The sequence below is a fragment of the Microcaecilia unicolor genome, chromosome 4, assembly GCF_901765095.1.
Source record: "Microcaecilia unicolor chromosome 4, aMicUni1.1, whole genome shotgun sequence".
Taxonomy (NCBI): domain Eukaryota; kingdom Metazoa; phylum Chordata; class Amphibia; order Gymnophiona; family Siphonopidae; genus Microcaecilia; species Microcaecilia unicolor.
The window spans coordinates 11261735-11289194 of NC_044034.1; the positions used below are offsets into that span (position 1 = coordinate 11261735).

General features: G+C 44.2%; 2 protein-coding genes across 5 annotated transcripts in view; one reads left to right on the top strand and one right to left on the bottom strand.

Moving 5' to 3' along the window:
- The window catches only part of LOC115468286 (E3 ubiquitin-protein ligase TRIM39-like), an 875973-nt gene that overhangs the window by 587641 nt on the left and 260872 nt on the right, over positions 1 to 27460 (top strand). Inside the window, exons 1-5 of one of the 4 annotated variants that reach the window (XM_030199898.1) lie at positions 2876 to 3295; positions 4751 to 4846; positions 7343 to 7573; positions 10806 to 10828; positions 12663 to 12772. In XM_030199898.1, the coding sequence (XP_030055758.1) occupies positions 2882 to 3295; positions 4751 to 4846; positions 7343 to 7573; positions 10806 to 10828; positions 12663 to 12772 (874 nt within the window). In that variant the 5' untranslated portion in view covers positions 2876 to 2881. Of the gene's footprint in view, positions 1 to 2875; positions 3296 to 4750; positions 4847 to 7342; positions 7574 to 10805; positions 10829 to 12662; positions 12773 to 27460 lie in introns of those variants that run through there. The other 3 variants (XM_030199897.1, XM_030199894.1, XM_030199896.1) reach the window with 3 other exon arrangements.
- Positions 1 to 27460, bottom strand: part of LOC115468283 (E3 ubiquitin-protein ligase TRIM39-like) — a 572298-nt gene that overhangs the window by 404842 nt on the left and 139996 nt on the right. The window lies entirely within an intron of this gene.

The window sequence follows — 27460 nt, forward strand, 5'->3', positions numbered from 1 at the left end:
AATAGACAAGAGTGGAAGTGAACCTATCTAGTCCACTGTAAGCAAGGAAGCCAATTTGGTTAATCTCTGTTTCCACTCCCTCACGCGGCCGTCATTGCCATACACTCAAATCCCAGCAAGCGAACCTATGAGCTGCTGCAAGGAGGTTTAATAGACAAGAGTGGAAGTGAACCTATCTAGTCCACTGTAAGCAAGGAAGCCAATTTGGTTAATCTCTGTTTCCACTCCCCCGCGTGGCCGTCATTGCCATACACTCAAATCCCAGCAAGCGAACCTATGAGCTGCTGCAAGGAGGTTTAATAGACAAGAGTGGAAGTGAACCTATCTAGTCCACTGTAAGCAAGGAAGCCAATTTGGTTAATCTCTGTTTCCACTCCCCCACGCGGCCGTCATTGCCATACACTCAAATCCCAGCAAGCGAACCTATGAGCTGCTGCAAGGAGGTTTAATAGACAAGAGTGGAAGTGAACCTATCTAGTCCACTGTAAGCAAGGAAGCCAATTTGGTTAATCTCTGTTTCCACTCCCCCACGCGGCCGTCATTGCCATACACTCGAAAAACAGCAAGCGAACCTATGAGCTGCTGCAAGGAGGTTTAATAGACAAGAGTGGAAGTGAACCTATCTAGTCCACTGTAAGCAAGGAAGCCAATTTAGTTAATCTCTGTTTCCACTCCCCCGCATAGCCGTCATTGCCATACACTCAAATCACAGCAAGCAAACCTATGAGATGCTACTACTATTAGGGTTACCATATGGCTCCAGAAAAAGGAGGACAGACTGAGCCAGCCGGGTTTTACTTCCATTGCACTTCCATTGCATTCAATGGAAAGCAATGGAAGTAAAACCCGGCTGGCTCAATCCGTCCTCCTTTTTCTGGAGCCATATGGTAACCCAACTACTACTACATTTCTATAGCGCTACCAGTCATACGCAGTGCTTCACAATTTAAGGAAGTTTAATACACAGAAGTGGAAGTGAGCCTATCTAGTTGCAAAAACCATAGAAAAGTGGTTTATCAAGTCCCATTTCTCCATCCATCCACGTCCAGCAATTCTCTCTCCCCTGCCCTTCCCTCCAGCGATCTCCCATGCCCTCCCCTTCTCTGCATTTCCAGCAATCTGTTCTCTCCCCCTGCCCTCCCCTCCCATCCATGTCCAGCGATTCTCCCTGCCCTCCGTCAGCTCCCCGGCAGCCCTCCTCTCCGTTCCTTCCTGCCCTCCCCTCCATCCATCCACCCACGTCCAGCAATTCTCTTCTCTCCCCCATGCCCTCCCCTTCTCACCATGTCCAGCAATCTGTTCTCTCCCCCTGCCCTCCCCTCCCATCCATGTCCAGCGATTCTCCCTGCCCTCCCTCAGCTTCCCACAGTCCTCCTCTCCGTTCCTTCCTGCCCCTTCCCCCTCCATCCATGTCCAACATTCTCCTCTCTCCCCTGCCCTCTCCGTTCCTTCCTTCCTATCACCTGACAGCTGCCTCCAGAAAACGCAGGGCTAGCGCTGCAGCAAAGCAGCTCTGCTCTCTTTAACGGTCCCTGTCCCTCTGAGTCCTTCCTTCCCGCCCAGGGCAGCCCTCCTCCTCCTCTCTGCACCCCCCCCCCCCCGTGTCATAACCCTTTTACTTCCCGTGGTGGCAGCGACGTCAGTTACTTTACGAAGAAGACACCAAAAGCTCCCCTCGGGCTCCAGCTTCTCCCTTCGCTAGTTCGCTCTGCACACAGTGAGTGTCCCGCCTTCGTGGAAACAGGAAATGCATCATCGCGAAGGCGGGACACTCACTGTGTGCAGAGCGAACTAGCGAAGGGAGAAGCTGGAGCCGGAGGGGAGCTTTTGGTGTCTTCTTCGTAAAGTAACTGACGTCGCTGCCACCACGGGAAGTAAAAGGGTTATGACATGGGGAGGGGGGGGTGCGGAGAGGAGGAGGAGGGCTGCCCTGGGCGGGAAGGAAGGACTGTTATAAGAGGCGCCTATGGGGGGGGGGATTTTGGGTGCGGGGGGTGCCTGGGAGCGGCGGATCACCCCCCCTTGCTACGCCACTGCCTGAGGACAGAGGTTTTGGCCTCTGAAAGCTAAATGTATTAGTCCAATAAAATGGTATTATTTTAATTCTATATTTGTTTTATTTCTATTTGTTAATTTGTAAAGTGGTGATTGATTCTTGTTAGTTTTTTTCAAATTTACATCTGCTGTCTTTATATTTTGCACAGTACTAGGGGACATTTTCTGTTTCTGTGGTGTTGCATTGTATGCAGAGTCTGGCATCGGAGGTTCAGTTTAATTTTTGTCTAAATAGAAAGTTTATGATTACTTGTTCTATAGTGGATTAGGGTGTATCGGTGTTTGTGAAAAAGACATGGCTTTCAGTTGGCATTGACTGTGCAGGATTGACAATCTTGTACTATCTGTCTGGTTTCGTTTTACAATAGGTGAATTGATGTTCTAGTGCTCACTGTAGTGTTTAAGATGCTTTCCTTTTCCTTGTGTGACTCGTAGAAATGACTGCTTATGGTATGGTAGAATTGCTCTATAGGTCCTGAGTGTTTTGTATTCTCGGTATGCCTAGTACTGGATTTTGGAGGGGGGTGTTAAAAAATGACCGGCCCCGGGTGTCAACTACCCAAGGTATGCCACTGCCCAGGCTCCAGGTTACACACAGGAAACTTCATGGGAAGAGGTCACTGCTGTTCTCCCTGCAGCTCCCAGACCCCTGGGTCTCTAGTGTAGCTGTGGATAAAAGGGAGGAACTAGGAGACAGGAAGGAGGGCAGACAGCCCTGGTGTCGAATCAAATTACACAAAGTCCCTGACAAAGATCCTGTTCCACACAGACACTCCCTTGAAACAGAAATTTGAATTCTTTCTTAGTCTCATTTCCTGTAAGAAGCATGGCTGCAGCAAACCTTGCTGAGAGTCTGCGAGATGAAGCTTCTTGTTCTATGTGTCTGGATTATTTTACAGACCCAGTGACTACGGACTGTGGACACAACTTCTGTCGCTCCTGTATCACTCAGAGCTGGGAGGGAAGAGACACAAACTTCTCCTGTCCCCAGTGTAGGGAAACCACTCAGCAGAGGAACCTCAGATCTAACAGGCAGCTGGCAAATGTGACAGAAATGGTGAAAAAGCTCAGTCAGTGTTCAGTGAGACCCAAAGAGGAGGATTTGTGTGAGGAACATGAAGAGAGACTGAAGCTGTTTTGTGAAGAGGATCAGAAAATTATCTGCCTTATTTGTAGAGAGTCCAGAGATCACAAATCTCACACCGTGATCCCAATAAAAGAGGCTGTGCAGGAATACAAGGTCTGTATCAGTAGCTTTATTATCACACTGTGATTCCCATAGTGGAGGAGAAGCTTAGTGGTTATTGCAGCTGATTTTGATCCTGGTGGACTGGGTTCAATGCCCAATGCAGCTCTGTGACCCTGCTTTGAATGTAGTTGCAAAAACCACAGAGAAGTGGTTTATCAAGCACCATTTCCCTTTCCTCCGTAGTGGAGGCTGTGCAGGAATCCAAGGTGTGTGTCAGTATCTTTAGTATCACAGTGTGTGTCCTAGGGTCACAAATCTCACACCATGAACTCTATAGAGGGAGATGAAGGTGTGTGTATTTAATGATATTACAGAAAATTTACGTTTTCATTCTCATAAAACTAAAGAGTTGAATTAGCGTTTTGAAGCATATGAGTAGTAAGATCAATCATCAAAACTTGAACCCTGGCTGCTGTCTATTCAGGCATCTTCCATATACATTCAGGGGTCAATATTCAGCCTGTGAGTTGTGGCTCCCAGAAGGAATACAGGTATTGCCAATACTCCATGCTGTACCCAAGAACCTAAACAGATGATCATAATAATAATGAATATCTATTGAATTACCCCCTCGTAATGCTGTTTCATCTTTACATTTCCCTATCTGTAAGAATGTGATATATAAAACAATTCACTCTGCTAATTTGTCCTATCAAAGCACCAAAATTCTCTTCCTAAATCAATCAAGTTTACAGCTGATTACCTAACTTTTACAAGTCTTCTAAAAACACATTTCTTCAGTTTGGCCTTTCTGAATACAAAGAACTCTTTTCTTAATCTCGTTTCCCACCTAGTCCTGCCTAATTATGCTCTCACCTATCCACCCTTGAGATAGTCTAAATCCCTGGTTAGGACACCTTGTTCATGATTCAGTTTACCTGGTTAGCTATGTGAGTGGAGGAGTGGCCTAGTGGTTAGGGTAGTGGACTTTGGTCCTGGGGAACTGGGTTGATTCCCACTTCAGGCACAGGCAGCTCCTTGTGACTCTGGGCAAGTCACTTAACCCTCCATTGCCCCAGGTACAAATAAGTACCTGTATATAATATGTAAGCCACATTGAGCCTGCTATGAGTGGGAAAGCATGGGGTGCAAATGTACTAAAAATAAAATATGGGGTACTGGAACTGAATATCACTGGTGCCTGCATATCTCTCAGTTCCACCCTGACTCTGCCCTGGTTTCAGCCCTCCACTGCCTGGACAGAACTTTTGCCAATATTCAGTGGTTAAAGGCTACTGAATATTGGTTCATGGCCAGTTCAGCGCAATTTAACTAGGCAGATGCCTACCCTGTCTGGTTACATCACGTGGAATATTGACCACTCAGAATTCAGTTACCTGAAAGAAGTGATCTAAAGTGGAAGGAACGTCTCACATTTACTGTTGAGTCTGAAATTGTTGTTAAAAAAACATTCATATGCTAATGAATGATGTTTAATTTTCACAGGCAAAACTTAAAATGCACCTGAAGCCTCTGAGAAAGAATCTGAAAGATCTTCTGAAGTTTAAATGTGCTGAAAGGAAGAAAACTGAAGTGCTGAGGGTGGGTGTCTGTGTCTCCTTCTGAGCCAGTTTCTGCAGGCTTCAGCTTGTCCTGAAATCTCTCTATATAAAAGGCAAAACCAACGTTCTATGAAGCCTCCAGCCGGAAGTGTGAAGGGGGCGAGATATCCGGTTTCCCTATGAGTGTCTGCCCCGCCCTCTCTGTAACACAGTCAGTGAAGGAAAACAGCAGAGCACGAAATCAAATCGCTGGCTCTGTAACAGTGAAGGACTCAGAGGGGGGAGGGGACAGAGGCCAGAGGGCAGGGACACACACACTCCCACATGCACTCAGAAGAAAACATTGCTAGCCCCCGTTTCATTTGCATCAGAAACGGGGCTTTTTAGAGCACGAAATCAAATCGCTGGCTCTGTAACAGTGAAGGACTCAGAGGGGGGAGGGGAGAGAGGCCAGAGGGCAGGGACACACACACTGTCTCCCACATGCACACAGAAGAAAACATTGCTAGCCCCCGTTTCATTTGCATCAGAAACGGGGCTTTTTTACTAGTCATTACATAATTGAAATTAATTGCACCCCATCATGGTACCTCTCTCTTGGCGCCAGATTATAGAATTGCCTCTCAGTGCCTTCATCACATCATGGCTGAGGTGATCTGGTGACACTCACAGATGTGTTATATGTAGGTTTCTGCTCATTCAGGGATGGGTCTGTCCTGATGCATTTTAACTGAGTTCCAGGATACAGATTTCAATCTTAAATAACTCCTGTGATGTGGAAACTAATTTTCATCTAATTTAATCATTTGTAACCTGTAACTTTTGATGGGTTTTTGAGAGCTCCAGGATAGAGTTACGGATTCTGGATCCTCTGGTGTCACAAAGCTCAGCAGAGCTGGTGTTAGGTGAACTCAGTGGTCCTCAGGAAAATGAGATTAGAAAGGTAGAACTTCAGGCTGGAGATTTTCAAGCTCTGTCATCAAGAGGTTCTGCACAGCCAGAGGGTGAAATGAGGGTCCCGTAACCACGGCTTCCTACCACTCCACCTTCTCTTTAGTGGCAGCACTGCAACTACATCCAAATCACAGGCATTGTGAGATAACATCAGGATGTGCAGCTCCTTGTGACTCTGGGCAAGTCACTTAACCCTCCATTGCCCCATGAAAGCCGCATTGAGCCTGCCATGAGTGGGAAAGCGCAGGGTACAAATGTAACAAAAATAAAATAGATACTATTAGAGATTCTACATGGAATGTTGCTACTATTGGAGATTCTACATGGAATGTTGCTATTCCACTAGCAACATTCCATGTAGAAGGCTGCGCAGGCTTCTGTTTCTGTGAGTCTGACGTCCTGCGCGTACGTGCAGGACGTCAGACTCACAGAAGCAGAAGCCTGCGCGGCCACATTGGTGATCTGCAAGGGCCGACTTCTACATGGAATGTTGCTAGTGGAATAGCAACATTCCATGTAGAATCTCAAATAGTAGCAACAGTGGAGGAGTGGCCTAGTGGTTAGGGTGGTGGACTTTGGTCCTGGGGAACTGAGTTTGATTCCCACTTCAGGCACAGGCAGCTCCTTGTGACTCTGGGCAAGTCACTTAACCCTCCATTGCCCCATGTAAGCCGCATTGAGCCTGCCATGAGTGGGAAAGAGCAGGGTACAAATGTAACAAAAAAAATTGAAAATAGAGTCAAATTTAACAGTAGTAACCAGAAAACTAAAAAGTCCTTTTACTAAGCTGCGTTGGTGCCTAACATGTACCCAACGAACATCAATTCGGAGTTACTGCCCGGCTACCGTGTGGCCTGGGTGGTAATTTCATTTTTTACACTTGTCTGTTATGTGCGCCGGAAAATAATTTTCAGGCACACGGCGGAAACCAAAACACATGCCTACACCTAAGCCTTAAAGAATCCATGCCCCCTTTCTTCCCTTCCATCAACATCCCTTCCCCCTCTCCCTCCCTCCACTCCCTTCCCCCAACCGTAACCACTTATTTTGAAAGTGCTCACAGTGCTGTCATTGAAGAGAAGGTAGATCAGTGGAGAACCACCACTCAACAAAATGTTCAAAATGGCAGGGCAAGATTATGGGGTAAGAAACAGAAGGAAGCAGGAGCTAGATATTAGGAGAAAGAGGAGAACGAGATGCTAATGAACACTGAGGAAGGGAGAGAATTGGGAGATGCAGGGGGTAGATGCTGGGGAAGAGTGAAATGGAGGCTGTTTGTAGTAAGGGGTGAGAATAGGAAAGAAGGGAGACCCCTCTTCTGCTCACTTAGAAATGATATGGGGACAACAGTGATACCGGGATGGGTACAGTTCACATGGGGAGAGAGGCAGAGAGAGTTGCTGGGCAGGGGATGGAGGAGATTGTGAAAGGAGGATATGCTTCTGAGTATGTTGAGAGAGGAAGGCTGGGAAAAGAGTGGGTGGTGAGAGGAGGAAGGCTGTACCAGAGCCACCACTGAGAGGAGGGTAATGGCGCCACTGCAATAGTGTTACTGAGAATTATCTCTCCTTGTTTAATCCAGAGAGAGACAGAGAGGAAAAGGCAGATAGTTGAGTCCGAGTTTGAAGAGTTGCACCAGTTTCTGAATAAGGAGAAGCAGATCCTTCTTTCGAGACTGGAGGAGGAAGAGAAGAAGATTCTCCAGAGAATCACTGAAAATGTGACCCAGCTAGAAGAGCAAAGTTCCTCCCTTATGCAGCTGATCTCCGAGACACAGGAGAAGAGTCAGCAGCCGGCCACCGAGTTACTGAAGGTGAGATTAGCAAATCTATTTCTAAGGAGGTTACAGATCTTCCAGGAGGAATCAGGGAGTAGTAAATCAAGTAGCAGATCGAAATATCTTATATAAGGGCCGATTTTTCAGCCAGCAGCTGCACTTACCAAATCAGAGCTTTTAAAATAATTTCATGGGGCTTAAATGGCCAAATCCTCCTGCTCTGAAGAAGGTGTAAATTGCTGTATGTGCTCTACACAAGTCATGTGTTTTTAATGATCTATATTTGAGTCATTGAGTGAAAAGGTACCAAACGTGGGTTACAAATAACAGGGATAAAGGTTATAAAAGTTTGGAAGGGTAAATTGGGCAACTTTCCTTTTTGAATGTTTTGTTTACTGTAGGGTCAGTAGAGAGGGACTATACAACTTTTTCACAACGTTGATGTTTTTCATGTTCTACAGCCTAAAAACTGTGGGTATGTGATTTCCAGGGTTATTCACTTAATTGATAAACATTTCTTATTTTTTAAAGATGTAGTTTGTCCATTCCTGAGGCTGAAAATTTGCAGGATTATACAGTTGATATCCCTCTGCTAGAAATAAGTCACTTACCCCACTTTTGATACCTTTTTACCCAGACATCACAACTCCACCTCTGCCCAAACCAGGCCCTTGAGAGCCTCTACATGCAGATCACGGATCAGAGCCACTAAGGAGGTTTCAGTACTGTGCCCCATCCAAAAGTCTGATTATCATGAAAGGACGTGTGTTTTATCTAAATACTTGAAAAGTTGCCCAAGTATCAATTACAACTTAGGAGATAAATGGTAGGTTTGAAACAGGCTGATACACTTGTTTCCATAATGAGTTTGGGTGTTTCTTATAGATTTTTGGATGCTGATCATAGAAATGGCATCAAAAGTTTGTAGCTGTTTTGTGATTTATTTATTTGTTACATTTGTACCCCGCGCTTTCCCACTCATAGCAGGTTCAATGCAGCTTACATAGTAATAGGGTTACAAAGTATTGTGGAGAGAGTACAAGCAGCAGAATAATAAAGGAGAATGTGGATAGGAGAAATGAAATGAGGGAAAGGGGATAAGTAGGGGGAAAAGCATAGGGAGAATGGGTGGAAGTCGTGGTCGAAGACAGTGTCATTGTCGGGGTTGTGGTCTAAGTCATTATTTTTGTCACACTATCAGGTTTTGGGTAGATGTAGGTTAGGTCGGCTCATTTGGGTAAGCTTGCTTAAATAGTTGGGTTTTCAGCGATTTCCGGAAGGGTAGATAGTCATTGATTGCTCGAATAGATCTGAGTAGGGCACTCCAGAGCTGGCTGCCTAAGAAGGAGAAGTTGGATTCATTCTCTGATTGGGAGCCCAATGAAGCTTTACATGAAGGGGAGTTGCGCTATCAAATCGTGTTTTGCCAAAAATGAGTCTAGCTGCCGTGTTTTGGGCAGTCTAGTGTTTTTTCAGGATTTGGGCCTTACAGCCTATAAAAATACTATTGCAGTAGTCAATGTGGGTATGTACTATGGATTGTACCAGGTTACGGAATGTTTTCAGGGGAAGATATGGTTTCTTGCGTTTCAGTGTCCACATCATGTTGAACATTTGCTTCGTAGTGGATTTTGCGTGATTTTCTAGTGTTAGATGTGTGTCTAAGGTCACCCCAAGAATTTTCAGGTTGTTGGATATGGAGATTGTGATGTCAGGGGTATTAAGAGTAGTTGGGAGGGGTGCAGAGTGTTGGGATGAGAGGATTAGGCATTGTGTTTTCTCTTTGTTCAGTTTCATCATAAAAGCATTGGCCCAAGAGGTTATGATGTTCATGCCGGTAGTTATTTTATCAGAGATTTCTGTTAGATCTGTTTTGAAGGGGATGAAGATGTTGACGTTATCAGCATAGAAGAAAGGGTTGAGACCATGTTTGAATAGGGATTTGGCTAGGGGGATCATCATAAGATTGAAGAGGATTGGGGATAGAGTAGATCCTTGTGGTACACTGCAATCTGATGACCAGGGAGATGAAATTGATGACATTGATTTAACTTGTGTTTATTTTCTCTGAATCTGCCTTTGCTAATCAAGCAGCGGAAGCAGTGGCCCATCTCATCTCTCTCTGGGCAAAGTTACATATGCCCTCCAAATATCTAGCTTTCCCAACCTTGAATCTGCTCATGGCAGTTTAGTACAGGCTCAGCCGTAGCTAAGTCTGTAATTAAAAAGGAACCCAGTTTTAATTAGTTAAAGAGATATAGTTTATTAGTATTAATTAGCATTGATACATCACCCAATAATGAGGATACCAGCAATTCAGTCAATCATACAGTGGAACAGAATCACACGACACATCAGCTCTCGGTGGTACTCTGTCTCTCTCCTCCATCAGCATCTGCCTCTGTATCTGCGTCTGTCTCTCTCTCTCTCTCTCTCTCTGTCTCTCCTTCTGCGTCTTACACTTCTCGGGGTGCTTCCTTTATACTGTCTCAACCCAATGGATTCCAATGGGATCCAGCTTTGTCAGCAGAACTTGCTATCCCTTATCAGTTGATAAGGAACCGATAAGGGTGACTTCATTAGGTCCCAGGTTCCAACTATACACAAAAGGGGTGCCAAGCACAGGTGGCGAGATGACTTCATCGGTCATTCTGCTCTTCTCAGCTCTTCTCAGCTCCCCCTCCCTCTGAGTACTCTCTAACTACGTACATCTACCCCCTTATCTACTTTCATTAGCCCAAAACATCTTTCATGACTCTTCACTGATGCCAGTCCCAGGCATGTTTATAAGAGCAAAAGACCCCCTCCCGTGCCAGCTCCCTGAGAACTCAGTTCAGCTTGTGCTGCAGAAAAATGTATTTTGTATCAGAAATGACTTTGGATTTTTAAGAGAAGCCCAGCTCTTATTATGAGCCATTTGCTTGCAGAGGCCTAGCTCTTTAGCCTGAGCCATTGACCTGTATTTCACTGAGAGCAAGGGTGGCCATATATTTACACTTGGTAGGATCTTGTGGTGATGAAGCCTGTTATCCATTTAATGATATTTCCGCCGATCCCGATTTTGTCTAGTAGTTTGGTTAGAGTATTATGACTTACCATGTCAAATGCACTAGATAAGTCAAATTGTAGAAAAAGGATGTTGTTTCCAAATGCTATATCCTGTTTGAATTGATTGAGCACAGCTGTGAGTAGAGTATCCTAATGTATAATGTGTTCTCATAAACTGTGAAATCTAACTAGAAATATTCTCTGTCTCATTTCCCTTTAGGATGTGAAGGATGCCCTGAGCAGGTACAAGTTAGTTTTCTGTCATTTTCTATGCGGCTGGATGGATTTTGAGTGAGAAAGAAGGGAATTAATTGATTGGTGAAAGGGAGAGGAGTAGTTTAATGGTGGGCTTTGATCTTGGCAACCTGGGTTCGAGCCCCACTGCAGCTCCTTGTGACCTTGGGCAAATCACTTAACCCTCCATTGCCCCAGGAACAAAAAAAAACTCTGATTGTGAGCCCCCTAGGGACAGAGAAAGTGCCTGTATATAATGTGTACAGTGCTGCATATGTCTAGTAGTGCTATAGAAATGATTAGTAGTAGACATGGAATTGAGAATGGGAGAAAGGGAGGTGGGATTAAGTGAGGAAAGGGAGAACTAAAGTTCAGAGGAAGCACTGAGAAATGGAAGGGATAAGATAGAGGATGGGGAGGAGAATTACAGACCAACCTTCCCTTCCCCCTGACTCTCCCCTTTCCATCCCTGTACTGACAGAACTTCTCTCCCACCAACCTCCCTGTCCTCACCTATTTGGCCCTCCATGAATCCTCTCTTCATTCCCCACCAAACTTCACCCTTTCAAACTCCTTTCCACCTCTACCTTGCCAGTGGTGCTGCCCCTTAACCGTATTGCAGAAGGAGTTGCTGGTCTCTGTTCTGACGCTGTCCATAACAAAGCAATTCTATAAAAATGTGTTTATATTTCTTTGAAGGGTGAGTAAACATGTGGATAATGGTAAGCCAGTTGATACTGTATATCTGGATTTTCAGAAGACATTTGATAAAGTTCCCCATGAATTTCTCCTGAGGAAAGTAAAAAGTCATAGGATGGGATACAGTGTCGTATTGTGGATTATAAGAACATAAGAGTAACCATACTGGGTCAGACCAATGGTCCATCTAGCCCAGTATCCTGCTTCCAACAGTGGCCAATCCAGGTCACACGTACCTGGCAGAAACCCAAATCGTGGCAACACTCCATGCTACAAATCCCAGGGCAAGCAGTTGCTTCCCATGTCTGCCACAATAGCAGACTATGGACTTTTCCTCCAGGAATTTGTCCAAACCCAGATACGCTAACCACTGTTACCACATCCTCTAGCAAAGAGTTCCAGAGCATAACTATTTGTTGAGTTAAAAAATATTTCCTCCTATTTGTTTTAAAAGTATTTCCATGTAGCTTTCTCGAGTGGCCCCTAGTCTTTGCACTTTTGGAATGTGTAAAAAATTGATTTACTTCTACGCATTCTACACCACTGAGAATTTTATAAACCTCAATCATATCTCCCCTTATCCGTCTCTTTTTCCAAGCTGAAGAGCCCTAACCTCTTTAGCCTTTCCTCATCCGAGAGGAGTTCCATCCCCTTTATCATTTTGGTTGCTCTTCTTTGAACCTTTTCTAATTCCGCTATTGGGCTAATTTTCAAAACATCTAAAAAGTGGCATAAAGCAGCATTTGGATCTTTTTCTCACAAAAACACCCAAATCAGTATTTTCAAAACCTATTTTTAGACATTTTTCTATGAAGTCCGTCAGAAGTGTGTCCAAATCTCAAGGGACGTGTCAGGGGCTTGTTCAGGCTGTGACTTGTGCGTTCCTAAGACTTAGATGTTTTTCAGCCATAATGGAACAAAAGAAAAACATCCAGGTCTAAAACTTAGATGTTTTGAGCTAGACCTGTTTTTATAACGAATAAGGCACAAAAAGGTGCCCTAAATACCCAGATGACCACTGGAGGGAATCAGGAGTGGTTTCAAAAATGAGTCCCATAATCACAGAGTGTTCATGGGATATTTCATTCCTTCCACTGTCACATCTCTATCCCCTGAATAATCCCAGTGACTCTCTAACCCATAGGTGTGAGAAAATGAAGTTTCCAGAACCAGAGGCTGTTTCTACTGATCTGAAAGTGGGTTTCCAATTGAGCTACCCACAGCAGCTGAAGAAATGGATTACAAAATTTGGAGGTGAGGAATTGATCTCTTTTTAATTTGGTTTGTCTTCTTTACAAATGCTCTGGATGATTCCACTAAAAATGTGCAGAAATAAATATATATATTTTTGTTCATTGTATAAATCTGAGAACAGACACCAGTAGACACAGTGTTACATTGTTCAGCCCCCAGGAAAATACAGTGTAGCACTGTTCACCCCACAATAAATTATAGTGTTACATTGTTCACTCTGCAGTAAGTTACATTGTTACACTGTTCAACCCACCTCAACTGCTTTCTAAGGAACAAATCCCAATATTCACCTAACAGGGACCTTCGTTTAATACTTCAACAAAAGAAAAAAACCCTTATAGGAAACCAACTTGAGAAACTCAGGAACTAAATATTTTTGTATTTATTTGTTTAACATAATTTATAATCTGCAGTTCTAGGCACGGTATAATTCAACCTATATAAAGGCAATGAAACATTTAATCATGACCATCACATTCATATCAATTACTGGCAGACATATTAATTCTGTATCATTAACATACACTCTGAATACCTGATAAACATAACAGTATTTATACTTCAGCGATGATCAATTACCAAATGCCTGATGAAAGAAGGAACTGAGTATGTAAAAAGGATTTTAACTGTTTTCTAAAGTTTAAGTGATCAGCCTATAATTGGGTTTCTCCTGGGAATGCATTCCATATATTAGATCCAGCCATTGAAGGAATAATATTGAAGCTGTGATGTTTAGCCTCTTTTAAACACTGGCCACTGCAGGTTTTTTATACCTAGATTTCCTGTGCTGGGCTGTATCTTATACCGGTACTGAGTATGTGGATATACATTGACTAGCAATAATATTCTGATGGGTACCAAATAGTAACCCAAAGTTACCACATCCTTTTTGTTGTCCTAATTTTATCTAGATAGTTACCCAGTTACTGGACTAAATTTTGCCACTAATGAGGTAACTTCTGACTCTACCCATGCTCAATCTCCAGACCATCCTGGCACTGCGTCGATAATGCCGAGACAGGCTGTACAAATTTCAGCGCTATTATTTATAGATCTAAATGTCATCTGCCAGTTGGATTCTGTCTCCCAGTCATGTAAGGTCCTCTTGCAATTTTTCCACAATCCTCTTGTGTTTTAAGAACTTTGAATAACATTATGTCCTCAGCAAATGTAATCACCCCACTCATTAGTCCCATTTCTAAATCATTTGTGACTAAGTTAAAAAGTGGAGGTCCCAGCACAGAACCCGAGGAACCCCATTATTTACCCTTCTCCATTGAGAATATTGATCATTTACTCCTACTCTGTTTCCTATCTTTTAACCAGTGTAGATTAGGAATTGGTTATTGGACAGAAAACAGAGGGTAGGAATAAATGGTCATTTCTGTCAATGGAGGAGGGTGAACAGTGGAGTGCCGCAGGGATCTGTACTGAGACCGGTACTATTTAACATATTTATAAATGATATGGAAATCGGAACGATGAGTGAGGTGATCAAATTTACAAATGATACACAACTATTCAAGGTTGTTAAAATAAGTGTGGACTGTGAAATATTGCAGGAAGACCTTTGGAAATTGGAAGACTGGGCGTCCAAATGGCAGATGAAATTTAATATGGACAAATGCAAGGTGATGTACATTGGGAAGAATAATCTGAATCATAGTTACCTGATGCTAGGGTCCACCTTGGGGGTCAGCGCTTAAGAAAAAAGATCTGGGTGTTGCAGATAATACGCTGAAATCTTCTGCTCAGTGTGTGGCGGCGGCAGCCAAAAATCAAACAGGATGCAAGGAATCATTAGGAAAGGGATGGTGAATAAGACTGAAAACACTATAACGCTTTTGTATCGCTCCATGGTGAAGCCGCACCTTGAGTATTGCGTTCAGTTCTGGTCGCCGTATATCAAAAAAGATATAGCGGAATTAGAAAAGGTTCAAAGAAGAGCGACCAAAATGATAAAGGGGATGGAACTCCTCTTGTATGAGGAAAGGCTAAAGAGGTTAGGGCTCTTCAGCTTGGAAAAGAGACGGATGAGGGGAGATATGATTGAGGTCTACAAAATCCTAAGTAGTGTAGAAGAAGTAGAAGTAAATTGATTTTTTACTCATTCCAAAAGTACAAAGACTAGGAGACACTTGAGGAAGTTACATGGAAATACTTTTAAAACAAATAGAAGGAAATATTTTTTCACTCAACGAATAGTTAAACTATGGAACTCTTTGAGGCAGACATGGGAAGCAACTGCTTGCCCTGGGATTTGTGGTATGGAGTGTTACCATGATTTGGGTTTCTGCCAGGTACTTGTTACCTGGCTTGAGCACTGTTCGGAAAACAGGGTACTGGGCTAGATGGACCCTTGGGCTGACCCAGTATGGCTACACTTATGTGCTCTACACTAGCACCGTCCTCCTAGCCACTGGGTCACAACTGCCTCTGGGTGGGTCTCCCACTCTCAAGTTATCCCCAGTGATTTTTAGGTTACTGAGGCCACACTCCCAGTGGTCCCACAGTTCCAAGAAAGCACTCATAGACCCATCACACAAACCACCAGGATTCTTTATCAGTCCAGATAAACAGGGCAAACAAACTGTTATGATTATTCTCTTTAAAATATTGAACAGTGGAACAAAATAGTACAAATAGCAAACAATAACATGTAACTGAAATATTGATCAATTATAACACTAACTAAACATCTGTATACTGCCTAAACAGTACCTGGGAAGATCAAGACATATAATTAACCAAGCCTCAGCAAAGAGATCTATCTCTCTTTTCTCCCGGGCTAAGACTAAAGCAACAGCAACAACTGCTGAGCAATTTCAAACTCCAGGCCAATCAGAGCCCAGTCAACAAGTTTTACTGCTGCTTGCTTCCTGCTTGAGTTAAAGAAACACCACCTGCTGGCCAAATAGGAGAAATACACTTCAGGACATAATTAAAACAGGAAAATATCTAATACATTTTACAGGCTTAAAACACACTTCTTCACAAGGATATAGTAGGGATCATCATGTTAAAAACCAAATATCAGCATTACCAGCATGTTGCGCACTGTTGACGTACTCTCCCACCGACACTTGAATAAGAAACATCAACTGTAAGGCACTGCTGCTATAAAAAGACAAACAGCATGAATAATGCATAAGACTGATGTCACTTCATACTGCTAATAAGCTAACAAATAGAAAAAAATATGCTCATTGTATATAACAACTTAAAACAACAAGCAGGTGTCTTGTCCCACCAATTTCGGCACCGAGTACAAACGATGAATAAGTATAAACAGTGTGTATAAATAAATAAAATACACCACCTGAGCAACATATCATTAGTAATATGAACACAGCCAACGGCTTATAAAAACGAAACAGATTATCTTGTAAACTACATAAAAAAGGAATGAAAAACAAAACGAAAAATACAATGCAAAAAGAGGAATTAAAAAAATAAATGGAATATAAAACAAGCAAAAATTACACCAAGCGCTGAAGTAAAAGTCCCACTTTTACCAGCTACTGAAACACTCACAAAAGAAAACTCTCCCTCTAACACTTAAACTGCAAAGGAACATCTGGGAACAAATGGAAAAAGAGCAGCACCCGTCACATAATAAATAATGCAGAAGGCTGATGTCACACAATGAAAAAAGCAGCATATATCGCATATAAAAAAAACAAAAAGCTAGCGTATTTTCCAGTCAATATCACACTAATTATGCAGTCTTTTTCTCATTATTATGGTTGCTTAAAGGGGGGGGGAGGGAATGGTTTGGGGTAGGAATATGGTTGTTGTTGTTTATATGACTGGATACATATGTTTTTGTGGATTTTGCACTAAAATTAATAAAAAATGATTTAAACATAAAAAATACTGACTGCCATGGGCTGAATATGGGCTGGATAATGTCACGTTCTTACTTTATAACAGTTGTACCATCAGTTCTGTCCAAAGCAACAATGACCTTGCATTGTCGATTGTCCCTCCTATTTGAGTGTAATCTGAAGAAGGAATGGGTGATAAGGCAAATCTTATTTTATTTTGCTGCATTGCACCCTGGAAGTCATGTGTTTGCTATGTCATAAGCTTATTCCTGGGATAAGCAGAAGAAAATCTGTCTTACTCTTTTGGGACTTTGCCAGGTACTTGTGATCCTGGATTCACCACTGTTGGAAACAGGATACTGGGCTTGATGGACCTTCAATCTTTCCCTGGATGGCAGTTCTTATGTATGAATGTACTTATGAGATCATTGAAGGACATTTTTATAATTCAAAATCTCTAACATTTCTCTCTCTCTCTTTTTTTACAAAATAAAATCACATCCTGCAGGATTTGGTAAGTTTTGTTCAGTTAGTAACATATGTATTTTAGGGGTGAGCAATTAATGTGTTAATAACACTATTAGGGCCCCTTTTACTAAGTGGCGGTAAGCCGTCATATCTGGCGCTACAACAAACATGTCGTACGCTGCCCGGTTACTGCCGGGTTAGTGCGGGAGCCCTTACTGCCTCCTTCCCAAATGGCCGCTGTGGTAAAAGGGGGCCTTGCCGCGTGTGAAAAACATGCAGCGACGCCAGCACAGGCCCCCTTTTGCTGCAGCTTGGTAAAAGGGTACCTTACTGCCTCAAACTCCTTGTCTCGCCCTGCACAGTGATTGGGCTCTGCAGGTACTTGAGCTGCCTCTTGGAAGAAGTTGGGGAAGGTCTCGTGAGACTTCAAACCACAAGACTTCCCCAACTTCCTGCACTGCGTGACTCAAGTATCTGCAGAGCCCAATCACCGTATAGGGCGAGACAAGGCATTTGAGGCAACGCTGAGCCTGAGCCCTGCTGTACAAGAAAATGCGGGGGGGGAGTGGGGAAGAGAAACTGGGTGAAGGCTGGGCATTGAGGCATGAGAGAAACTGAGGGAAAGACTGGGGGAGGGGGCATGAGAGAAACTGGGTGAAGGCTGTTTGAAATGTTTTTCTTTAGTGCCCAAAATGCTGTGATTAAGCGTGCTTAATTGCATGATTAAAATTTTTCATCACACAATTAATCACAGTTAAAACTTTTATCATTGTCCACCCCTAAAATAATTTTTTATATCATTGTACTTATTTCTCTTGTCTGAGATCTGATCATTGTTCATCTTTATTTTAATGCAGATTGGTGGATGGAATTTGGCAAATATACAGGTAACTGAATCTGATATACAATAATTATACCAAACCACCAAGTTTCCTAGAGCGTCCAAGAGGTTAGGCTCGTTAGCGTCTTTAATGTGTGTTAACTATGTACATGCATTAACCCTATAAGTGCCTACAATATCCCTATATGTGCTTACATGCTAATTGTGGGCTCGTTAAAAATGCTAACGTACCTTAGTAAACAGGGCCCTTAATCTGGTCAACGTGGAATAAACATATTTAATCTGATGACCGGATTAAGAAAAGAACTGTTTCCATCTGAATGATACAGTATAGTTGCTTCTGGAAATGGCCACCAAGCATCCAGGGGGTGAGTTACAAGGTTTTCATGTACCTAATCGTAAGAGAAATATGTGATGTGTCTTAATGACAAATAGTGTGTTGGATAAGCTTCATTCCGGCATGTCTGTTTCTACCGTTGGCCTGCAAGTTAAAGTTAATGAGTCAACTGATCAATCCAGCAAAACAAGGAAGAGATGAGTGGTCATGTGGTCTGTTCGAAAAGCAGAACCAGAAAGTTCTAAAACTACATCTGTGCTTTGTGATGAGTCAGCAGAAAAGATGGAAAAGTGGTTAAATTTGTGGATAATGCAAATGGTGGATTTTTAAAAAATGCACTGTGGACAGCACTGCTATGAGGATGAAAGTCAAACAGATTTATAAATACGTCACCCAGAGTCAGGAAAACATCAAACCCTTTTCTGCAAGTTCTAGCTGGCTTGCGTGTTTAAAAGGGTTATGTGCCAGAGGAGGTCTTCAATGTTCATGAGACTGGATTGTTTTACTAACAGGCTGGGAAATGAACATATCTAACGAAAATGGCAGCCAAAGCCCCTGGTTTTAAGGCATTTAAAGATCATGCCATCCTGTTGTTGTGCTGAGCTCCACCACCCCTATTCACCAAACTGGCCATTGTCTTGACCTCGTCCTCTCCTCTACCTGCTCACCCTCCAATTTCTGCGCCTCTGCTCTTCCTCTCTCAGATCATCACCTGATCACCTTCATACTTAATCACCCTCCCCCTCAGTCCCGCCCAACACTAACCACTACTTTCAGGAATCTCCAGGCTGTCGACCCTCCCACCTTATCCTCTAGTATCTCTAATCTCCTCCCGTCCATCATGTCCTCCGAGTCTGTCGACAAGGCTGTCTCTACTTACAATGCCACTCTCTCCTCTGCTCTGGACACCCTTGCACCATCCATCTCCCATCGCACAAGGCGTACTAATCCCCAGCCCTGGCTGACCCTTTGCATCCGATACCTTCGCTCCTGCGCCCAATCTGCTGAACGCCTCTGGAGGAAATCTCGCACCCATAGCGACTTCATTCATTACAAATTCATGCTATCCTCCTTCCAGTCCTCTCTATTCCTTGCCAAACAGGACTATTACACCCAATTGACTAATTTTCTCGGCTCCAACCCTCATCGTCTCTTCGCCACCCTTAACTCCCTCCTCAAAATGCCGTCCGCTCCCCCCCCCCCCCCACTCTCTCCTCAATCACTGGTTGACTACTTCCGTGACAAGGTGCAGAAGATCAACCTCGAATTTTCTACCAAGCCACCTCTTCCTCTTCACCCTTTAACCCACTCCCTCAACCAACCAACCCAGGCCTCCTTCTCCTCTTTTCCTGATATCACCGAGGAGGAAACCGCCCACCTTCTTTCCTCCTCGAAATGCACCACCTGTTCCTCTGATCCCATCCCTACTAACTTACTAAACACCATCTCTCCTACTGTCACCCGCCCCCCCATCTGTCATATCCTCAACCTCTCTCTCTCCACTACAACTGTCCCTGACTCCTTCAAGCATGCTGTAGTCACACCACTCCTCAAAAAACCATCACTAGACCCTACCTGCCCTTCCAACTACCGCCCCATCTTCCTCCTACCCTTCCTCTCCAAGATACTTGAACGCACCGTTCACAGCCGCTGCCTTGATTTTCTCTCCTCTCATGCCATCCTTGATCCGCTTCAATCCGCCCTCTACACTCAACAGAAACGGCACTCACTAAAGTCTGTAATGACCTGTTCCTTGCCAAATCCAAAGGTCACTACTCCATCCTCATCCTCCTCGACCTATCCGCCGCCTTTGACACTGCCTCAGCACGTCAAAAACACGTCAAAAACACAAGCACAGGCCCCTTTTTACCGCCCAGTTAATGCGTGAGACCTTACCGCTAAGTCAGCTTGCCCCTGAATAGGAGATTAAGTTCCTGTACAGATTCACTGGGGGGGGGGGGGAGTTACTGGGAGGTCCCCTCCCCATTAAACATAGTAGATGACAGCAGAAAAACACCTGCACGGTCCACCCAGTCTGCCCACCAAGATAAACTCACATGTGCCATTTTTTGTGTATACCATACATTGATTTGTACCTCTCTTTTTCAGGGCACAGACCATATAAGTCTGCCTCGCACTATCCCCGCCTCCCAACTACCAGCCCCGCCTCCCACCACCGGCTCTGGCACAGACCGTATAAGTCTGCCCCGCACTATCCCCGCCTCCAAACCACCAGCCCCGCCTCCCACCACCGGCTCTGGCACAGACCGTATAAGTCTGCCCAGCACTATCCCCACCTCCCAACCACCAGCCCTGCTTGTATATTGCTCATCCCCACTATCCAAAATTTACACACACTTATTTACAGATGCTCTTCAGCAGGGCTGTATACACTTTCTACAACGCTCCTGTCCTTGCCTATCCCCAAGAATAAGATTCCAAAAGACTGTGCTCCTCTCAGTTGTATAGGTCCAGACACCATATATAGGTCCTGACCTCCCAGATCCTGAAATGGAACTCTCTGGTAAGGGACCATCAGGCAACCAAAGACCCCCCCCCCCCCCCCTAAAGGGCAAACATTCCTCTTTATCTCCTTCTAATCCCCCTCCCCCATCACTCTTCAGTAGCAGTAAAAGGACCCCTTAGAATATTGTGTGAAATTCTGGAGACTGGACCTTCAGAACAGTCAGTCCAGAGGGCGGCTGCTAAAATGGTCAGTAGTCTTCATCATAAAGCGTATATGGGGACAGACTTAAAAATTTCAGGGGTCCTTTACTAAGCTGCGGTAAAAAGTGACCACTGGGCCAGTTTTTACCCAATCTGCAAAAAGGGGCTTTTTTGAATGGGATGGGAAAAGGGCATGTGGTAAAACTGAAACCAGCGCACGTCTAAAACTGGCCTGAGCCCTTAACAGCAATCATTGATCTAGTGCTAAAGGCTCACACGCTACACCCGTGGTGACCAGTCGGTATGCACCAACTGCCGATTACTGCTGGAAACGGGGTACATGGGAGGAAATAAATAAATCAATCATCCAGGAATTATGGGCATGTGCCAAATCTGAAATTACCACCAGGGGGTGCAGTTGCCTGAGGTAGTCTCATTTGTGCACCTGCTGCACACGCTGAGAGCCTAACGTGCCTTTGTAAAAGGGCCCCACAATATGCATACTTTGGAAGAAAGGGGGGAGAGGGGAGATATGAGAGAGACATTTAAATACCTATGAGGAATAAATGCACAGGAGGTGAGTCTCTTTCAATTGAAAGGAAGCTGTGGAACAAGGAAGCAGAGAATGAAGGTGAAAGGGAAGTAACCCGAGGAAATACTTCTTCACGGAAGGAGCAGTGAATTTGTAAAATGGCCTCCCAATGGAAGTGGTGGCAAGGAAAACAGTATCGGAATTCAAGAAATCTTGGGGAAAAGTCCATTGATCGTTATTAAATTTTGGTTTTTTTGCCAGGTTCTTGGGGCCTGGATTGGTCACTGTCGGAGACAGAATGCTGGGCTTGATGGACCTTTGGTCTTTTCCCAGCGTGGCGGTGCTTATGTGCTTAGGTACGAAGGATCTCTAGGAGAGAGGAAGGGATAGTAGACATCTGCCTTCATTTTCCTATATTTCTCTGAAATATCTAGAGGGGTATAATCGAACGGAAATGCCTATCTCCATGGGCGTTTATCTCCGAGAACTGGTCCGTGAAGGGGAGGGCCAAAGCGCATTTTCAAAAAATTGGACGTTTTTGAGCTGGGCGTTTGTTTTTTTTAGCGATAATGGAAACTAAAAACGCCCAGCTCGAAAACGTCCTAATCCAAGCCATTTGGTCGTGGGAGGGGCCAGGATTCGTAGTACACTGGCCCCCCTGATATGCCAGGACACCAACTGGGCACCCTAGAGGTCAGTGTGGTGGACTTCAGAAAAAGCTCCCACATGCATAGCTCCCTTACCACGGGTGCTGAGCTCCCAACCCCCCTTCCCCAAAACCCACTACCCACAAATGTACAACACTACCATAGCTCTTAGGGGTGAAGGGGGCACCTACATGTGGGTACAATGGGTTTTGGAGGCCTCCCATTTACCAGCACAAGTGATACAGGTAGGGGGGGATGGGCCTGGGTCCACCTGCCTGAAGTGCACTGCGGTACCCACTAAAAGTGCTCCAGGGACCTGCATACACGCAGGCCTCTAGGACTGGTTGCTGCTGTATAACATTGGCACACCAGTTGACACCTGAAGACTAATCTCTCTGAAAACGTCCTTTATTGCAATAAGCACGCTTACTCACAGTTAACTGCAGATCAGAGGTTGTGCCCCATTGGCAATGAGTCTCCCTGGTACTGAGATTAGCAGTAGGTCAGAGCTGGCAGAATGCTGTACAATGCCCTCTTTTAGCCAAGGTAAAAACTAAGTTCTGTAACGTGGCTAACACATGGAAGGGATCTAAAACTGGCTTACAAAAATGGCCACTACCTCATGGACTACCGGAAACAAAACTGGACACACTCTGACCCAGTAGGCAGGGGGAAAAGCTTCATGGGAGAAGAGCCTACCAATTACCAACATCGTGAGACTGAAATCACGGAGCCCAATACCCTACACCTACCACAATGCAATGCTGATGTGACCCTGTACTGCATCCGAGAGCCACATCTGACCCAGGGAAAGGCTGTGACAGGATTGAAGCTACTAAGTAGTAAATTTGACCCTCCATTGCCCCAGCTACAAAAAAAGCTTAGATTGTGAGCCCTGTAGGGACAGAGAAAGTATCTGCATATAATGTGATGGACACTTTGTACCTGTAAAGTTTGCTGGTGCTCAGAGTTGTCGTTATGGGTCACTCCCTTTCCCCGGACTTCCTGGCCACTGGCGAACATGGAAAGTTTATCAGAAGTTTTCTTTTGAAATATACTGTAGCTTGCAGGACCCATAGAAGTGTCCTTCAAGAGTACAATGAATCCCTGACTAAAAGAGCTTAAAATTTATCTGCCCGATATACAGCTGGTGGTGGTAAACTGTATCTGAGCCGCTCTAAGCTTTGGGTTGTCCTGACCCTGGCATTGAATATCCGGAAGTTAATTGGGTGTCGACTGATATTCCGACTGGAACATGGTTAACATCACCACATTTAGTGCTAGGTGACTTACCAGGGTAACATGGAGTTGCAGAGGGAATTGAACCCGGTTCCTTAGGTGTCTGAGCCGCTCTAAGCTTTGGGCTGAACTGACCCCGACATTGAATATCCGGGTCGTAGTGTCCATTCGGAATCAAACCTGGTTCCCCGACCTGCTATCTATCTATCTACTTATCATTTCTATAGCGCTACAACGCATACATAGCACTGTACACCATACACAGAAGACAGTCCCTGCTCAAAGAGCTTACAATCTAGATAAGACAGGTAAACAGACAGAACAATTAAGGGTAAGGGAATAAAGAGGTGAGGATAAAGGACGGGGTAAGTGAGTTAGGAGTCAAAAGCAGTGGTAAAGAGGTGGGTTTTGAGTTTGGACTTGAAAACGGCTAAAGACGGGGCTAGAAAAACCATTAGGCTGCTCCTAAAAAGACAGATTACAATGAAGTGCGATGAGACCCTGCCCTACTGAGCTTACAGTCTCACTTAATATACCTCATGGTTATTGATCCCCCAGAGGATAGAGCTGTAGATTATTTATTCACAATATCTTATACCATCTGTTGCTTTCACTATGTCATTCAAACCCTCTTTACATTTATATGCTTTGTACAGTGAAGAAAGAAATCCTCAAACTATAATATTTCTGTAGCAGTGATTGGTTTGAACATGTTTAACACAAATCTGTAAAATCTTCCACCTCTCACACTCCTGCCAGAGACTTCAGATTAAGGAAATAAATCAGAAAAGAACTTGGATTTTATGATATCATATGGAAGAGCAGCAGAGCTTCCCAGATTTATTCATATTTTCTGTTGACCGTATATACGACTTTGGTAACATAACTACAAATTGTCAAGCAGAGAGAGAGAGAGAGAGAGAGAGAGAGAGAGAGAGAGAGAGAGAGTCTGGGAATGTTAATCCTGAGTCCTGCTGTTTAAATCCAGGCTGGTACCTGGCGGATTTTCAGAGGAAATTCAGAATTAGACCCAAAGAAAGGTCTGAGTTTCCCTTTGAAGATGTCGGTGAAGGTGAAGAGAAGAGATTTATTCTCTGCATCATAAAACGAGATCTTTCCTGCCTCATAGTCCAGCAGAATCCCCACTGCCCGGAGGATCTCACTCTGGGTGTCGAGATGGGTCTTAGGGGAGGTGAAGGCCAAGTATCCAAGTAGAGAGGACAGCTGCATAGTCCAGAATCCGTTCCCAGGTGACACCATGATCCTTCCCTTCCTCCTCACAGAGTCTTTACACACTCCCAATAGACACAAAGTATCATCCTCCACCTCCACCTCCCAGTAATGTCTCCCTGAGGTGAAGCCCTCACTCCCCAGCACACAGGGACCACAATCAAATCTCTGAGGAGTGTCCGGCACATTCTGTCTTCTTTTTCCACTTCTGACACTTTTCCGATCTTCAGACAGGACCAGATCAGGATGAGCAGTTTCAGGATCCAGAGTCACATTTTACTGCAGAGAGAAGACATATTAATAAACATGAGCAAACACTTCTCATTAGCTTATCACACACCCACCACTAACCCTCATTGGCTCCTCACACACCCAGCTCTAACATTCATTGGCTCCTCACACTCCCAGCTCTAGCCTTCATTGGCTCCACACACACCCAGCTCTAACCTTCATTGGCTGCTCCTGCACCTACCTCTAACCCTCATTTGCTGGTTCTTCAGTCAATCACTTTTTCTATGACAGGAGCTCTGCTATTGGCTATTATCACCTTCATGCCTCATAGATTGGACTCATCTTATTGGCTATCAGCTTTTCAGTGTTCCTTATTGGAATGAGTCTATTCATTCCAAGGAGGGTTAATAGTCAGGAGATGAAGTGATGTGAAAACATCTGTTTCCCCTCCCCCACTCAGGCGTCATCCCCATAGTCTCAAAACAAAGCAAACAAACTTTATTTAATCTCACTTATTTGTTCAAATATGTCGGCTTGTGCAGCATACGGATGTGCACAGAGGAAGTATAATTACGGAATAACCTTTATGGGTAGAGTAATAATAATCTGTTATAAATTGTAACCACTGTGTCATTTGGAGGGGCTGGTTCTAAGGACACCCTAGAACTGCTGAAAATTAGTGGTTAGCTTGAACAAATGATTTAACTGGCCAGGAGCCATTTTTGCCTGGTTAAATTACTTTGAATATCAACCCCTGAGTGATCTGAAATTAAAAAAAAAAAATCTGAGTAATAAAAATAACTTCTTCCATCCGGGGCAGAGGGAGCAGCAGGGAGGGAACGAGCGGACTCAGCCAACAGGCGCGCGGCACCCACCCCCCCAGCAGGTAAAAATGCACCTGGGGGGGGGGGGGAGGGTGTAATTTTGCCGGTGGGGGTAATTTCACCGGGAGGGGGGCCGCACTGCACCCGGGGGGGGGGGGGGGGCGCATCGGCGATCTGCCCCGGGTGTCAGGCAGCCTAGGAAAACCACTGAGTAGTACATCATTAAACAAAGGACCTGTGTGAGACAGAGAGAGAAGGGGGGTAAGAAGCCCACACACTGCTGGCAGACAAGCTTCAGGGATAGCTAAAATGCAGCCAGAGCTGAGATAAACTGTAGCATGAGACCATACAGGAGAGACAGGAAGGAGGGTTATACCAGCCCAAAGCCACAGGAGAGACTATTATTAAGAACAAAATTACAGAGCATATTCAAAAGCATGGATTAATTGTCAACATGGATTTAGAGAAGGGAAATCTAGCCTCACCAATCTACTACATTTCTTTGAAGGGGTCCTTTAGATTGTAAGCTCCTTTGAGCAGGGACTGTCCTTCTTTGTTAATTGTACAGCGCTGCGCAACCCTGGTAGCGCTTTAGAAATGTTAAATAGTAGTGTTAAAAATAAAGGTGAGCCGGTTGATATTGTGTATCTGGATTTTCAGAAGGCGTTTGACAAAGTACCTCATGAAAGATTCCAGAGGAAATTGGAGAGTCATGGGATAGGAGGTAGTGTTCTATTGTGGATTAAAGACTGGTTAAAAGATAGAAAACAGAGAGTAGGGTTGGTCAGTATTCTCAGTGGAGACGGGTAGTTAGTGGGGTTCCCCAGGGGTCTGTGCTGGGACCGCTGCTTTTTAACATATTTATAATTGACCGACAGATGGGGGTAACTAGTGAGGTAGTTAAATTTGCTTACGACACAAAATTATTCAAAGTCGTTAAATCGCGGGAGGATTGTGAAAAATTACAAGAGGACCTTATGAGACTGTGAGACTGGGCGTCTAAATGGCAGATGACGTTTAATGTGAGCAAGTCCAAAGTGATGCATGTGGGAAAGAGGAACCCGAATTATAGCTACGTCATGCAAGGTTCCACGTTAGGAGTCACGGACCAAGAAAGGGATCTAGGTGTCGTTGTTGATGATACGTTGAAACCTTCTGCTCACTGTGCTGCTGCGGCTAAGAAAGCAAATAGAATGTTAGGTATTATTAGGAAAGGAATGGAAAACAAAAATGAGGATGTTATAATGCCTTTGTATCTCTCCATGGTGCGACCGCACCTCGAATATTGTGTTCAATTCTGGTCACCGTATCTCAAAAAAGATATAGTGGAATTAGAAAAGTTGCAGAGAAGGGCGACGAAAATGATAAAGGGGATGGAACGACTTCCCTATGAGGAAAGGCTAAAGCGGCTTGGGCTCTTCAGCTTGGAGAGAAGGCGGCTGAGGGGAGATATGATAGAGGTCTATAAAATAATGAGTGGAGTTGAATGGGTAGATGTGAAGTGTCTGTTCATGCTTTATAAAAATACTAGGACTAGGGGGCATGCGAAGAAGCTACAATGTAGTAAATTTAAAACGAATCGGAGAAACTTTTCCTTCACTCAACGTGTAATTAAACTATGGAATTCATTGCCAGAGAATGTGGTAAAGGCGGTTAGCTTAGCGGAGTTTAAAAATTTTTTTGGACGGCTTCCTAAAGGAAAAGTCCATAGACCGTTATTAAATGGGCTTGGGGAAAATCCACTATTTCTGGGATAAGCAGTAGAAAATGTTTTGTACTTTTTTTGGGATCTCTTGCCAGGTATTTGTGATCTGGATTGGCCACTGTTGGAAACAGGATGCTGGG